This window comes from Dicentrarchus labrax, unplaced genomic scaffold (assembly GCF_905237075.1).
Source record: "Dicentrarchus labrax unplaced genomic scaffold, dlabrax2021, whole genome shotgun sequence".
In the NCBI taxonomy this organism is placed as follows: Eukaryota; Metazoa; Chordata; class Actinopteri; family Moronidae; genus Dicentrarchus; species Dicentrarchus labrax.
Window position 1 is genome coordinate 17,100,766 of NW_026136723.1, and position 14,949 is coordinate 17,115,714.

Genomic DNA, 14,949 nt, shown 5'->3' on the forward strand with positions numbered 1-14,949 from the left:
GTTTAGATCGGGTGGAAAAATGAGATGGTAGACATGAGAGGGAAAGCAGGGATGGCTCCATGGTTTCTGTAAGCAGATGGCTGGACAGTATGAGGTAGGAGGTGGGGTCATTGGAATGGAATAAAATCCCATCCGGGCACATAAAAACAGCCTTTTATTTGCCATGGGTTTCCTTAAACGCTATAATTCAATTTGTGTGCTATGAATAAAAGGTCCTACGTGTGTGAGAGAGAGACAGTGAAATAGAGCGTGTGTGTGTGCACATGCATGAGAGTGAAGTCTTTGAGGCCCCCAGCTGTAGATCAGAGGTTTGGTGTCATGTTCCACGACTGGCTCACTGGCTACAGCTGTGGTAAGAAACATGGTCACCCTCTCCCCTTCAGTGCAAAGCTGCATCAATACATGTTAAAATCCATTGTGTAAAATGAAATTGTGTAGAGGACTCTGTCTAGCTGTTTCTGTCTTTCACTCTCTCACTTCATTCCCTGTATCCCACTTATATTTCCACTGTATGCATTTCTAAGAATATCCACTTTTTTTCCTCTCCCCCCTTTGTCTCCATGTTGTTTTCATGGCCCACTTTCACTGCTGCCACCAGTTTCTCATTCCCTGCGTGTGTGTGTGTGTGTGTGTGTGTGTGTGTGTGTGTGTGTGTACGTGTACGTGTACGTGTACGTGTGTGTGCGAGAAGGCCCTCCAGTGTGCAGAGCTTTTGTAAAGTTATAGATCAGTATTCGGTTGCCAGTATCTGAATGGGTTGAGCTGCAGGTCATGTTTCTGTAGTTGTACATTTTATTTTCAAAATATTTTCAAACAGAACAAATATGCTTTTTCTTTATGTTTTTATTCTTAAATATCTAAATGATGAGTGCACAGTATGGGGTAGGCTCACTGCCACGTAAACCCCCGATTGTCATTACAAAACATTAAAATTTGCATCTGTAATCATGTTCCGCTGCCATTTATCTACAGTATCTATGTGTCTTTCTGTCCAGACCAGCTGGAAGTGAACCGCAGAGGAAAGAAAGGAGGAGGGATGGGAGACATGGAGTTATCAATCACAGTCGGGGCGCCACAGGAGGGAGGTGACAGCCGGCCCATTGACAGGTTTGCCTTTGAAGGGCTCTCGTGTCACACCGTGTGTGTGTGTGTGTGTGTGTGTGTGTGTGTGTGTGTGTGTGTGTGTGTGTGTGTGTGTATGTATTGTATTGTGTTTGTCTCAGGTGGCGGGGGGCCGACACAAAGACCAGGCCATTAAAAGATAAGGGGGGACTGAAACCTAACCCTGCCTCCGTCAATCATTCCCCCCCACACACACACACACACACACACACACACACCTCCTCACAATGGAAAAACACAAGGTGACAAGGAGAGAGTGAGGAGAGGAAGGGGATGAAAGGGAGACTGAAAGAGAGAATTTATCAATAAAATGAGTGGATAAAGGATGGCTGTGTACTTCTCATTCTTAGTGACTTTACTTAAGAATTAATGACCGATCTGACACATAATTTCAGAAAGTTCAAACTAACTTATTTGACTGTTTATTAACTGAATCAATATGAAGTTCAAAGTGACAGTTTTAGCCTTACACTGATGCTGAAATACATCTAACAGCTAAAGCAGCAGATAGCTACTATATTTGTCCAGCCACAGTTTGCTGACAAAGCGTTGAGTCTGAGAGATACGCTGTCATGGCTGCTTCCTGCCACACGAGGGCTCAGAGGACCGGCTCTCTTCGGGGGGGGGGCTTTGCAAGTCTTCCTCACTTTTCTCTCTTTAATTATTTGGTCTGGTGGAAAATGAGGATGGCAAGAGAGTGGTGACAGGGGAAAATACGAGGCAAAGTAAAGTGTTAGTTTAGATTCTTTCCTGGGAAAGGAAGGAAAAGAAAGAAAGGCCGAAAGAAATCCATAAAAGGATAGGGACATTCACTCCTGCTAACAGCCACTGGCAGAGAGAATTCGAACAGAAATGAGAAAGACGATGAACAGAACAAGAAACACACTGAAGCCAGAGGGAAAAAATAGAACACACACGCACACACACAGTCAGGCAGGCAGTCCTGGAGTGGATTTCGGTCGCATGTGAGCGGGGAAGGGGAGGGAAGGGGAGGGAAAGGGAGGGAGAGGGAGGTGGGTCTAGATGACATCATGTGTTGCTATAGCCCAGCTGAGGCCTGGCAGGAAGATTTTTAACAGGCAACATCTGCAGGAGCTGAGAAGAAGAGGGGGGAGAAAGAGGAAGACAGACAGCGAGAGAAGGCCAGCCAGAGGATAGAAGAAGACAGGGGAAAGTTTAACCCTTGCAAAGCCCTGCTGACTGACAGACAGAAGAAGGGAGATGCAGACGGGGTTGCGCATAAGGCTCTACATGCAGCATCGTCAGACACATTCATACCCATTTTTTTAAAGATGCAACTACACATCTGAGCAACAAAGGCACCACGGGGAGACCACAAGATCTGTGATTGGTCGGCTTTGGCTGTTTTGTGTTTTCTCCAACATGTTTCTGATGCTGGTAGTGATTGTTGAAGTGAAGATAACATGGAGCAGGTTGAAGTAAGGCTCAATAATGTTGTGCTGTAGCTAAAAAAACATTTCCAGTGCAAACGCTTCTCCTCGCTGTGATGGTGTCTGTCAGAAGGAGAATGAAAGAATGTAAACACTATAAATTTGGGAATATAATGAATGCGCGACACAACTTGACAGCGTGTCGCACATCCATCAAGTGTTACGGTGGTGCGATGACAATCAACGGGTTAAATCCTATGCTGAACTGTAAATCAATTCCTATGCCGGAGTCATTTACGGCGCGACTGCTGGAACACCTCGACGGCAAGGCATAAATCCGGCTTAAGCCTTTTTTCCCCTCTGCTGTCTTATTAGGGCGCGATGTGATGCGGCCCTGGGCAGGTTGACTTTTAAGCAGCTAGAGAAAGGTCACTACAGCATGGCACTAATAACGCACACAATACAAAACTGTAACAGTGAGAGATCTACATACAGTAGCTGTTCATTCAATAGTGAAAGAGGCTTGTTATAAAAATACAAGAGAAAGGGAGACATTATGTAGCCTTCAATGAGCATTTAACTCTCATCGGTTTGCTTGTTATCTTTTGTAATCTTTTACACGTCGTAGTATTATGGGGGAGGTTAATTGAGGATGGCTGAAGACAAACAACCAAACAAGAATGTGCAGAGTCCTTTTCAAATGATGCAGAGTCGGCTAAATGGTTTAGCCCTGCACACCCCACCTGCGCTTGCTGCTGTGTGCAACTGCTTTGCTGACATCCCCACTTTTGTTATTTAATTAAAATGGATAGAATCATATTGTTTTGTAAAAAGGTCCTGTTATGGCGCATGTATTTTGTTGATACGAGCTCCTATTAAATTTGGGAGAACTGAATCACGGTGAATTGAATTATGATAATGCCTTTACCCTCCGGTTTTACACACACAACCTCTAGTTCGTTTTACGGCTACATAATCACTTAACCTTTTATATGGCTTAGCTTGTATTTTCACAGTTGGTCGTGTGTGCAAATGTGTGTGCGTCTTGTACACACACACACGGTTAACACACATACTGTTCATGCTAATTGAACTGAGAGCGAGAAGAGAAAACAGAAGAAAAAAAGCACTAATCCTTCCAAATGATTGGAGCCATGTTGTCAAGGGCAAGATCCGTCTGTTTGACACAGGAGCAGAAAGAAAGAGAGAGAGAGTGGAGCATGAAGAGAAAATGAGTGAAAGAGATTGAGAGAGCTGGCGATACAATGAGAGAAAAGGTGGAATGAGAGTGCAGGAGGAACAACAAAATACACACAGTATGAGAGGAGTCTTGGAGAAACCATGCAGGGTGCCAACAGTGAATTGAAAAAGAAGGAGAAAGAGTAGTGGAAGAGCCACAGAACAAAGACTAGTGAGTAAGTGAGGTTTGTCTTGGCAGACAGTCACTCTCATTGAGATTCATTGTTGGTTTTACTGGACAATTCCAGCCACTTTAAAAACCTGAAGCATATGCCTCGGTCTGCATTGGCAGCAGCACATTACAACGACGACAACAACATCAACAACACTGGACAGAAGTTAGCATTCAACAGGAAGGAAAAGGCAAGGCAGGGGAGGAAATGGAAAATAAGACAGAAAGGAAGCAAAGGGGGCAACAGTAGGAGATGGATCAGCAGACAATTGCTTCTGACTAGCTGATGTGATCATAAGAATGCCAGTTTTCTGACCAAAGCCACCTCTACCCCATCTTCTTCCTTTTCCTCCTCCTCTTCCTTGTGGGGTTCCTTGAAACCTGCTCAGTGTCACGGAGAGGGAGGCAGGCTTTCACAGCCCCTAGCCAGCACTACTAAATATAGCTGCAGTCATGGCAGGCCAAAATACAATCATTACTCTCCCAGACACAATGGATGGAGAGGGGAGGAGAGGAGAGGAGTTAAAAGGCAAAGAGATGAGAAGATAGTGGCTGCAAGAAGAGAGGAAAGTATAAGGAAGAGCACAGAGAAGGCCAGGAAAAGGAGCAGACCAGCAATAAAAAGAGAGTATAGGAGGGAGACAAGAAAGGCACAGGAGCAGTTAGTAGAAATCATTGAGAGGAAGATAAAGAGAGGATGTGGCGGATGGGTAAATGAAAGAGAGGGAAGTGTTTCAAATAGATAAACAAGCATGCTGCACCTCGATCCTGTTAATACAGAATATTCCAACCTAGTTCTAGCAGAGCTAATACAAACCATCCACCTGCCACTAAAGTTCCCCAATAGGAGAATACTTCCCCTGCATGCTACTGTCACATTTTCCAAGCTCTCCTGGGGAGGCCATAAAAATGCTTTAAAGCTTTGTGATATATAGCACGTTATGGCTTTGTCACCTTATAGAAATTCCAATACTGGGCGCTCCTGCCCGTACAGTACCTGTTTGCGTAGCTCCTCAGCAGCTCTCCTCGATGGCAGACCATTGGCTGAGCCTCGGCCGCTGGCCAGGGCCTGCTGCTTCCTCACATGCTCCCGTGCCTCTGCCCGCTCACTGCGTTCCCTCAGGAGGGGCGGAGGTGGAGGTGGAGGAGGTGGCAGTGGCGGGGCAGGCGTGTCCCTGCCGTGAGTTCCTGCCTTGGGCCTCGGGCTCTCCCTGGTCCCTGCTTTACCATGGCTGTTGAACACTGGAGGGGAGAAACAGAGGAATCAGGTGTGTTGCTTTTATGGAGAGCAGACATTTTTGTTTTTACATACAATGTTGCATCCGGACCAGCGAACATTGTTGAACCTAACTGGCTTTAGTTGTCTATCTGCTCCCAGTATATAAAATAGGAATGTCTTCATATACAGTACTTTTTGAGGATCATTGATCTTGGGCTTCCTTTAGTTTTAGGGTTCTGCTAAGAGGACAGACAGACTCTGCTGTAAAGCGTTGCATGATTCACTATTGAGACTTAGGAATATATATGATATGTACACATTTAATATATTTCTTACAAGTTCTGCAGCCTAGCATAAACTCCTACTGTGCACAACAAGTCAAAAGTAAACAGATAAAATAACAAATCAAGCCACTGTAAAGAAAACAAGACACTGTGAAAAGTCCCTATAAGGTAGCAAGGTATGAATACCTTTAATAGGATATAAACTATGCTTTTTCAGGCTACCGTCAACCTATTCCAATGCCAGTATGTAGACATAAGTCTCAATCCCCCCCCAATAGTGCAGAATTGCTTATAAACTGCTGGCACCAAACCACAGCGACCAAGTGGAAAAGCCCGCACAAACATTGGAGTGATGGCTTTTGGCTGACATATAGCCCCCAATCAGTAAAATATGCATGATTTAAGGTGTGCATGAAAACGTCTTTATACTACATGTCAATGAACCTGTTCAAAATGGACGTAGACTACATCAACCCCCGAGGATGATGCTAAACGAGTCGAACAGGAGCGAGCCAATTAACATACACATTCAATAACTCTCTCTTCAGCCGTTATGAGGCTCAATTTAAAGTTTCATGGCGCCTAAATACCAACAGGCTGCATGGAAAGAATGACAGGAGGCCACAGCACACACACACATATACATAGCATTTACAATACACATGCAATGCACATAATCTACAATATGCTCTTTTAGACTACATGTGCGTACATTTTTGAGCATCGGTGCATGTTTCTGTCAGCAAAAGTGTGTGTGTGTACACTGTATACGCCTATCCACTCACAGCCACAAGTGAGTGTCTTGGGGTCTCTTGGGGCCCCTGGTTCAATGAAAAATGAGAGAAATCCTGACATTTTGAGAAGTGAGCTAAGCAAGAAACTGAGCCCAATAAAAGCTGTTTAATTTAGCTATGTCAACATGGCACATGGCCGAGTGAGAGAGAGAGAGAGAGAGAGAGAGAGAGAGAGAGAGAGAGAGAGAGAGAAGCCGAGAGACGGAGCGCTGATGAATGGCCTACAATGTGGGCCTTTCCTGTCTCTCTTTACCTCCCAGAATAAAATGTTTCTCCGTCTTTCACTAATTCTATTTCTCCTTTTTCCTCAACTGCCCCCACCCCCTCCTCTCCCCCTCCCTAAGAGCCCATATAACCCTGCGCCTGCTGGAGAGTGGCCCAAGCTGCATATTAAAGTGTCACGTTTGACACCAATCTTAATACCGCAAAATGTACTGAGGGTGTGTGTGTGTGTGTGTGTGTGTGTGTGTGTGTGTGTGTGTGTGTGTGTGTGTGTGTGTGTTTGTGTGTGTTTGATAGCCAACACAGCATAAACACTGTCTCAACACTGGAGCAATGACCCAGTCTTGGCTACGTGTGCACACCTAGTGTGTAAACGTCTGTTTCGTTGTCCTTAACCCCCTCATCCCTATTGTCCCTTACAAAGTACATCTGCTTATTTCCCTCTTATCTATTTATTTAGCATATCACAGCGGAGGCGCCAAGCTGCTTTGCAAACAGTGTTGGTATATGAGATAAGAAAGGAGACTAAGCTGTCCTCATGCACACAACAAGCCTGGATTCGTTCAAACAGGTTTCACTATCCTACTGTTGGTGCCCCTGATACAGATATGTGCATATGTACAGTTCATGTTTAAAGATGCAGCTACAGATGTTCTTGAAGGAATGAGAGAAAAGTATATGTATCTATGCATATGCGTGGAGGAGGGGGGGCTAGACGCTGTCAGTGAACTACACAAAGGCAGTGCACAGTTCTCTAAGAGTTCAGTGCAAGCAAATCTATGGACCTCTCTCCCTCTTTCTCTCTTAATCCCAGCAGTCTCTCTCTCCTCCTCCACATTCCACTTGAGAGGATGACAGAGGAAAGAGCTGAGCAAAGCGTTCACCTTTTGAACCTTTCTGGCGGCAATTCTACAGACTAAAGGAAGGAGGGAGGGAGGGAGGGAGGGTGAAAAAGAGGAACTATGAAATCCAGCCCTTGTTTCATGGGGAAACGCCTGGCCGGAAGGATTGTATGTCTCCGAAGTCTGCCAGGGAGGTAGGGCCTCCAGGTTAAAAATCATCTCTCTACTGCTCTGTGAACTGTAGGTTTAAAACTAAAAGATGGATATAGCAAACATGATATGCCACTGCAAATAACAATGAGACAAAGGAGACATTTTTTGGATCCTCCTGAAATTAGTACATGTTTTACTATGTACACTGCAAAAACAAAATCTCCATCTTATCAACTTTTATTCATGATTAAAAGAACAAGCCCTAAAAGTCAGATTTTCTTTGTTTCGAGGTTTTCTAAAAATCTATTTCTGAATAACAGAAAAAAGAATCACTTGATAAGATGAAGAATTTTGCAGCATACTCGTTGTTCTATTCATCAATGCTGGGATTGTGAGCGAGTCTGTTTTCATGGGCACAGTTGCCACATGCGTGCCATTTCCTAAATGTTGTGCACAAGTGTGTGAGTGTGCATTCATCTGAATGTCTACGTGCCCCGAGGGGATAAGTATGCTGTCACTGCACTGTGTGTGTATGTCGAGGGCCCCGGCCAGCTGTTTCAGTGCGTGCATAAACACCTTGTTAGGGCTTAGCAAGCTAAGTGTTAATTGGGGTGGAAAAAGACGATGTGCTGTTCTGCTATCCCATGTGACTTACTCAGTCTCTGCAGTGGAAAACAAGAGTGCAAACTTAGGAAATTGCTCACGTTCACACACAAACAGGGATACACACAAACACACAAACAAACACACACACACACACACACACACACACACACAGACAAGCACTACTACTCCTCTGTCCCATGACTCATTCTGTGCTCCTGTTTGGCCGAATATTCTCGCTTCTCTGTTGCGTTTCTCCATCTTTCACTCTCTCCGAATCCTTTTCCAATATGGATCTTTCCATCCCTCTCTAGTTATTCTGCTGGTGCATCGTCCTTCACTCCCCTTCTTCTCCCTTTGCCCTCACCTCCCTCTTCATCCATCTCTCTCCCTCAGAGTGCCCCGTATTTTCCTCCTCTTCACTCACTTTCATCTCATACACATGGCACTCCTGAACCTCTTCTCTTTTGTTTTTCTCTCTCTCTCTTCTGTTAACTCCTCCTTCTCATTCCCCTTCTCTTCAGACAGTAAACACAGGCAGGATCTGAGGACCAACACAAAACTGCTCCTACTTACTAACGACTACATTTCTTATCAAATTCTGGGAATAGCAGGGAAAGAGTTAATGTTGTACTCTACATAAAAGGTACAACTAAGAGACAAAAGAAGTGTGTTAGTATGATAAGTATTATCTCCAAGCTCTAGTCCCGTCTTTACCATGCCCGTTGAGCGGCTGCCTGGCGGGGAGCTTGCCCTTGCGGGGTGTCGAGTGGCAGGAGGAGGAGGCCGAAGCTTGGCTGCTGCTTCCCCCACCGTGAGAGTGGATCCCACCTCCATTCCGCACCTCCTCCTCCTCCTCCTCGTCCTCCTCCTCCAGGTCCTCCTCCTCCTGGGAGCTTCCGAAGTAGGCCATGTTGCTGGGCAGGGCCGCTGAACCTGAGTGCAGAGAGGTGGTGGCAAGGAGGAGAGAGGGACACCAAGAGGGGAGAGATGAATAATAAAGAGGTAGGGCAGTGGGGGTGGAGGGAGGAGTGAGAGAAAGGAAAAGAAAAGGGGAAAGAACGACAATTTGAAATAAGAAAAAGGCACCAAAAAACACAAAATATTATCCTCTTTGATATCCCCCAGCTGTTTCCATGTATGGAAAAAAATAATCTTTTTTTCATTCTAATCTTTGACATTACAGATGAATCAACATCAAGTGGTGGAAGTGGTGAAATATTAATGTATAAATAGAAGTTGCTCAAGCGTTTGTGAATAATGGTGATTGTGCTGCTGTTTTTTTCATCTGTTATTATCTCAGTTGGTGGCCTATTGATGCTTTGTAAACTGCTCTGCACATAGCGGCTCCATTGTTACATTCACACACACACACACACACACGCACACACACGCACACACACACGCACAGAATCAAGGACATGCACAGCACAATGTTAAAAAGATTTGCAAGGCAATGACAGTTTCACTTTAACAGCATTTATTCTGTGGCTGACTCAACCTCTACCGTCTTCCAAATCACTCCTTACATCTGCAGCTATGGATTTACTATTTATCTACTGACCTCAAGCTTGTTTTTGGTTTTTGTCCTAGTATTAGTAGTAGTAGTGGTGGTTGTTCTAGCAACATCAGCGGTCTACAGTGCAGAAGTAAAAGTGTGTGTGTGTGTGTGTGTGTGGGGGGGGTGACTTGCAACACATTCTGATAGCTAGAACTAAAGCCAGAGCACGGGAGTATGTAACAGGCCGTCTTTCCCTTTTTCCACAGAGACTGTCGATGTTGACAGTTTTATTGAGACATATATAGTGTACATGTGCTCAAATGTCTAACTCTGTATAAGAGTTACTTTAGAAACCAAAAGAGTCGGTGCTGAGCTAATCCCAAATCTGTCGCTTTCACTCTTCCAAACAGGATTACTGTCAACCCCCCCCCCATTGCATAAGAAAACCGACGATCTCTCGCTTTCCTCTTTCTGTCACACTCAATCACTTTCATTGTCATCTCTGAGAAATCTAGCTCAATACGTGCTGGAAGGAGGTAAATGGTGTTTGGCAGTGGATAGCCTATAATGTTACCTCAGTTAGCTGAATGTAGACACACACTCTCATAAAAAGGTCATAAAGCCCAAAGCTATGTTATTAAATCTCATAATGTTGCACTCGTAAATCAGTGTGCAAACAGCTGGTTCAGTCATACAGATGCAGGAATACAAAAAAAACTAAGGCAGTGTAGCTGGAGTGACTGGCAGTATATGTTTGGACAGAAATAGAATTACACACACACACACACACACACACACACACACACACACACACACACACACACACACACACACACACACACACACACACACACACACACACACACACACACACACACACACACACACACACACACACACACACACACACACACACACACACACACACACACACACACACACACACACACACACACACACACACACACTTTTTCCTGCATTTTACTGCATCATGCCTCAGTGTGCTTCCAGAAACATCATAAAAAATATTTGTATGAATAGCTTCTGGAGCCTCAAGAGGACAACCAGCAAGTCTGTTTGGGTCTAACCATGCACCCACGTCTATGTGTGTATTTCTTCCATTGAATTCACGTGGAGGAGCTACCTGTGCAAGGCCTGTATGACGAGGACAGCCATACCTTCCCTCTATACATACACTATGGGCAGTGGACAACACTACTAATTCCAATTCATGTTTGCCATGTACTGCTGAGAGATAAATGAAGCACACAGGCCCTTTGTCAATAACAGTAGCCTGCGTATATGCGTGTATGTGTGTTACTAGAAAAGGTGTGCACAGTCTGCAAATTTTTATAAAATAATTTCCAATTTGTACAATTAGGCTTTGTAATTTTAAAACTGTGATGTTCGTGATTGTTGCTTTATAGTTAACTGGAGTGTTTGGTTATGCAACATCCTCATAGCCTTGATTAAATCTGGCTGTTTATGAGCGGGAAACACTGGATTTTATGAATTTGTAAATCGATTGCATAGCATGAGCAACTACTGTGGTTTTTATTACCCTTTTAGGGGCCACAGTGTTTAAAAGGCACTAATGGGATGCAATGCATGATTATTTGTCAATCAAAATAATGTTAAGCCTCTGAAAATACGCTGAATTTAACCAGCCTGCATTAAGTTTTACAGAGTACTTAAAATGACACAGAATTAGCCAAGCCAATTATTTAATTAGTGCTCTTGTTTTGGAGGGCGCTGAATTATTATCTTAGATTTTACACATTAAATACATAATTACGTGACTTAATAAAAATATAGATATAAAACAAGTACAAGGGCACCAAATTGTTCTATTTTCTAATAGATTTACACAAGGGATATATCTTATAAATGTAAGAACAAGCCAGAAATTAGCTTAAACCTCACCAGGTCTCTAGTTGCACAATAAGCTTTCGGCTGAAGAGTATCCTCAGTCATTAGTTCATCAGTGAATAATGTAATGGAACCCTGCACTGAAGCTGCTATGGGTTGAATAACGGTTTAGTAACCAGCCTTTTGTAATCAATATGTGTGCAATATGACACACACAAACACATTTACACTGTAAGTGGACAATGGAGCTCAGCTTGGAAATACTTACAATTGTGTGTAAGCGTGGATGCCCTCACATACACACTTACACACAATACTTAACTGCCCTGACTAAGCCTAGGCTTTCCTAATGACAAAGGAGAGGACATGGTGCGAGGCTAATGGTGCAAACCAGTACCATGCAGGCAAGAGTACTGTTGAATACTGAAGCATTGTCCTTTAAATAGCTGCAGAGTAAAATAAGAATAGAAAGTCTTTAAGGAAACACTGGAGCGTGAAAGTGTAAAAAAAATCCCTGTTCTTACTCTACCAATAAACTGTTGTAAATCAACTTCTTAAATCACTAAACTGATTTGATGGATTTCTTTCTGCTTTTATGATGAGAACATTAAATAAAGCATATTGAAATCATTATTCCAACTTTCTTTTCTAAAGAATAAGCTACGTCTTTCAACACAGATTAATTTTCATTTTAGAGTGCACTAACAACTATTATTGGCCAGTTGGGGGACCTGTGGTTACAATATGTCACATCTCATTTCTTTTGAAAGCTTAGTTTAAATTTCATACTCCTATCAAAGCTTTTCCAAACAGTAAAGAAAAAAAAAAAATAGAGCCTAGTAATAATACATCTTGTTGTGCCTTGGATCACACTTTTCACAGAGCCGCTCTGCCAGTTTCTAATTATCTCCTCAGAGATCTGGAGAGAGAAAAAGAATCTGTAGTGGCAGCAGATTCCCTGAACAGATAATACTGGATTTTTACCTGCTCTCTTTAACTTCTACAGGAGGTCTGTAGGGCAAAAAGTAACTGTTCAACAACAGTGAAATATGGCATTCACACATCATCTATAGTGACCCGCATGGTAAGGCCTGTTTCTTTACATGCAGGGACAGATTCTCACAACACATCTTGTTAAAGAAGCCCTCGTAGCCGATGCTCAGTGTGTGTTTATGCTGTGGTTTCTTGGCATGCAGCATCTGATGTAGGATGCAGACAATTATAAGTGGTTGAACCCGTGAAGCAGTGCCACTTTGTAACAAAGTACAATTTTCTGGCTTTTAACCAGTTGAAAGCTGGCTGACCGCAGCACACATATAAAATAACAGATACGCAAAGCCACACACACACACACACACACACACACACACACACACACACACACACACACACACACACACACACACACACACACACACACACACACACACACACACACACACACACACACACACACACACACACACACACACACACACACACACACACACACACACACCTCGTTTATCTTGGCGACAGAGCAAACGCTCTTCTCTTAGACCAAACAAACACACGGAGGCGGCACACACACTGGCCCAATCAGCCTTTAATGACTTGCTTCATTAGCTAAATGGCTGTAATTTACTGCCCTGAACAGGGGTCAGAGGGCCAATGGCAAACAGACCAGAGGGGCACCCGGGGGCAGAAATGGAGGGAGTAGAGTGTGTTTGTTTGGGGTGCAAAGAAGTGGAGATGAACAGGTGAAAGGGTTCAGTAGAGGAAGTGTGTGAGTGTACCTTTACAGTAATTCTGTCTTTCTGGGAACCATTAAAAAAGCGTACGGTTGAGGATTGAGAAATGCACTCAATGTGAGATTCTAAGAGGTGTGGTAAAACAATTGTTGCTATGGAGTAGAAACTGACATGAGGAAGAGCGAGGGAGCAGACTGTGAAGGTGAGAACGAAAATAGGAGACAGAAGGAAATGTTTTTTTATAGCAGAAAGAAGCCAAATGGTGGAAAACAAGGACCAGAGACCTGACAAACAGATGTAACAGCAGCAACTGCAACCTCTAATATATTCAAGATCCCCAAAATAAGACTGTCTAGGATTTTGGAAAGAAGGGAGAGGAGACAAAGAAAGACACTCAGAGCCAGTCTGCCAAACAGAATGAGTGGTCCAATACTGACCATTGGCAGCCTGAGAGTGGCTGCAATACAAGGAGACCCATAAACCACCAGTTCCAAAAAAACACACACACACAAAAACACACACACACACAAACACACACACACACACACACACACACACACACACACACAAAACACACACAGAAAACACACAACTCAGTCCTTCTCCAAGACCTCCAACAGGTTTTGAGCCCAATCCCCCAATTACATCGGCTTTTTATCCACCTCATTCCGACCGCAGACAAATCATAATTAGGTCTGAAAGAGTCTATTAGGATTGTCATTTTTAACGGGGCTCTTGGGCGGGGGGGCATAATTACAAACCCTCCTTTCTCTGACTACCCTTCTTTTGTCCCCTTAACTGGAACTGAAACAATGAGGACTATTTAAATAGTCAATCAGGAGGGTTTTTAGCTGCCGTGGGGACATGTGGACGTGCTGACTTTGGGGAAAAGTGCCGCATGTGTGGACAGGAAGTACCAGCCCCATTTTTAAGGGAAGGTCAAAAAAATTAGACAAATCGAGGCTGTCTGGCAATGGAGAGGAAAGGTTATCTCGTACAGTTGAGCTCTGCCAAAACTGTACATCAGTCACTAGGGGAGAAACAGAGACTGACGGAGAGAGGATTAGGGATTACGTCTCCAACTGACATTCCTTGATGTCAGCAAAACCATTAACCCCACAAACGGTGGCTCTGCTCTTGGAGGAGAATGCGGAACAAGTCGGTGTTGCACGACCAGCTTCTGCACAAGAAAGTCATATCTCTATTCAAAACAGTTTCCAGGCTTGAAATGAAATAGCAATCATACATTAGAGAGAGAGAGAAACGAACCTTATCCCAGAGGGAAATTCAGTTGTCACAGCAGCAATGCACTTGAGAGACACACACAAGTAGCTGTCGGACTTAAAATCCTATTCCCAAGAGTGCAAATGTGCTTCTAGTTAAGCGAGATTTTCAAACAATAAAAATACCATCAAACAAAATCAAATCTAACCATCTAGCTACAAAGATAGAGGTCCAAAGCACGAGTCTTTTCTTAAAAACCAGATGTGAAGTCCACATTTGTCTCACATGTGTAATCACATACTAAGAATGTGAGGTCTTTGGTTCACTGGGTCAGGGCTGGCAGGTTATGTAAGCAGAGCAAAGAAACTGGCCTTGTTGAACCCGCGAGAGAGGCACCAGTACACACGAAGGCCCAGGGGGCAATGAGGTAAATACAGCAGTGGTGGACACATACACTGGCTTACACATGCACACACTCCTGGACATTAGTCTTTTGCAAGCGACACATTTCCAAGAGTGTGTGTACAGACAGTTATTCATTTACTCCCAAATCTATTCTTATCTCCTTTATGTCAATGTGTATA

At 43.7% G+C, this 14,949-nt stretch overlaps 2 protein-coding genes across 2 annotated transcripts in view; one reads left to right on the top strand and one right to left on the bottom strand.

Moving 5' to 3' along the window:
• jarid2b (jumonji, AT rich interactive domain 2b) overlaps positions 1-14,949 on the bottom strand; it is a 104,427-nt gene that overhangs the window by 13,156 nt on the left and 76,322 nt on the right. Inside the window, exons 5-6 of the mRNA XM_051391387.1 lie at positions 8,759-8,977; positions 4,922-5,166 (exon numbers count right to left, since the gene is read on the bottom strand). Coding sequence (XP_051247347.1) covers positions 4,922-5,166; positions 8,759-8,977 — 464 coding nt within the window. The remainder of the gene's footprint in view (positions 1-4,921; positions 5,167-8,758; positions 8,978-14,949) is intronic.
• LOC127358389 (nuclear transport factor 2) overlaps positions 1-14,949 on the top strand; it is a 232,593-nt gene that overhangs the window by 11,421 nt on the left and 206,223 nt on the right. The gene's annotated exons all lie outside the window — the stretch shown is intronic.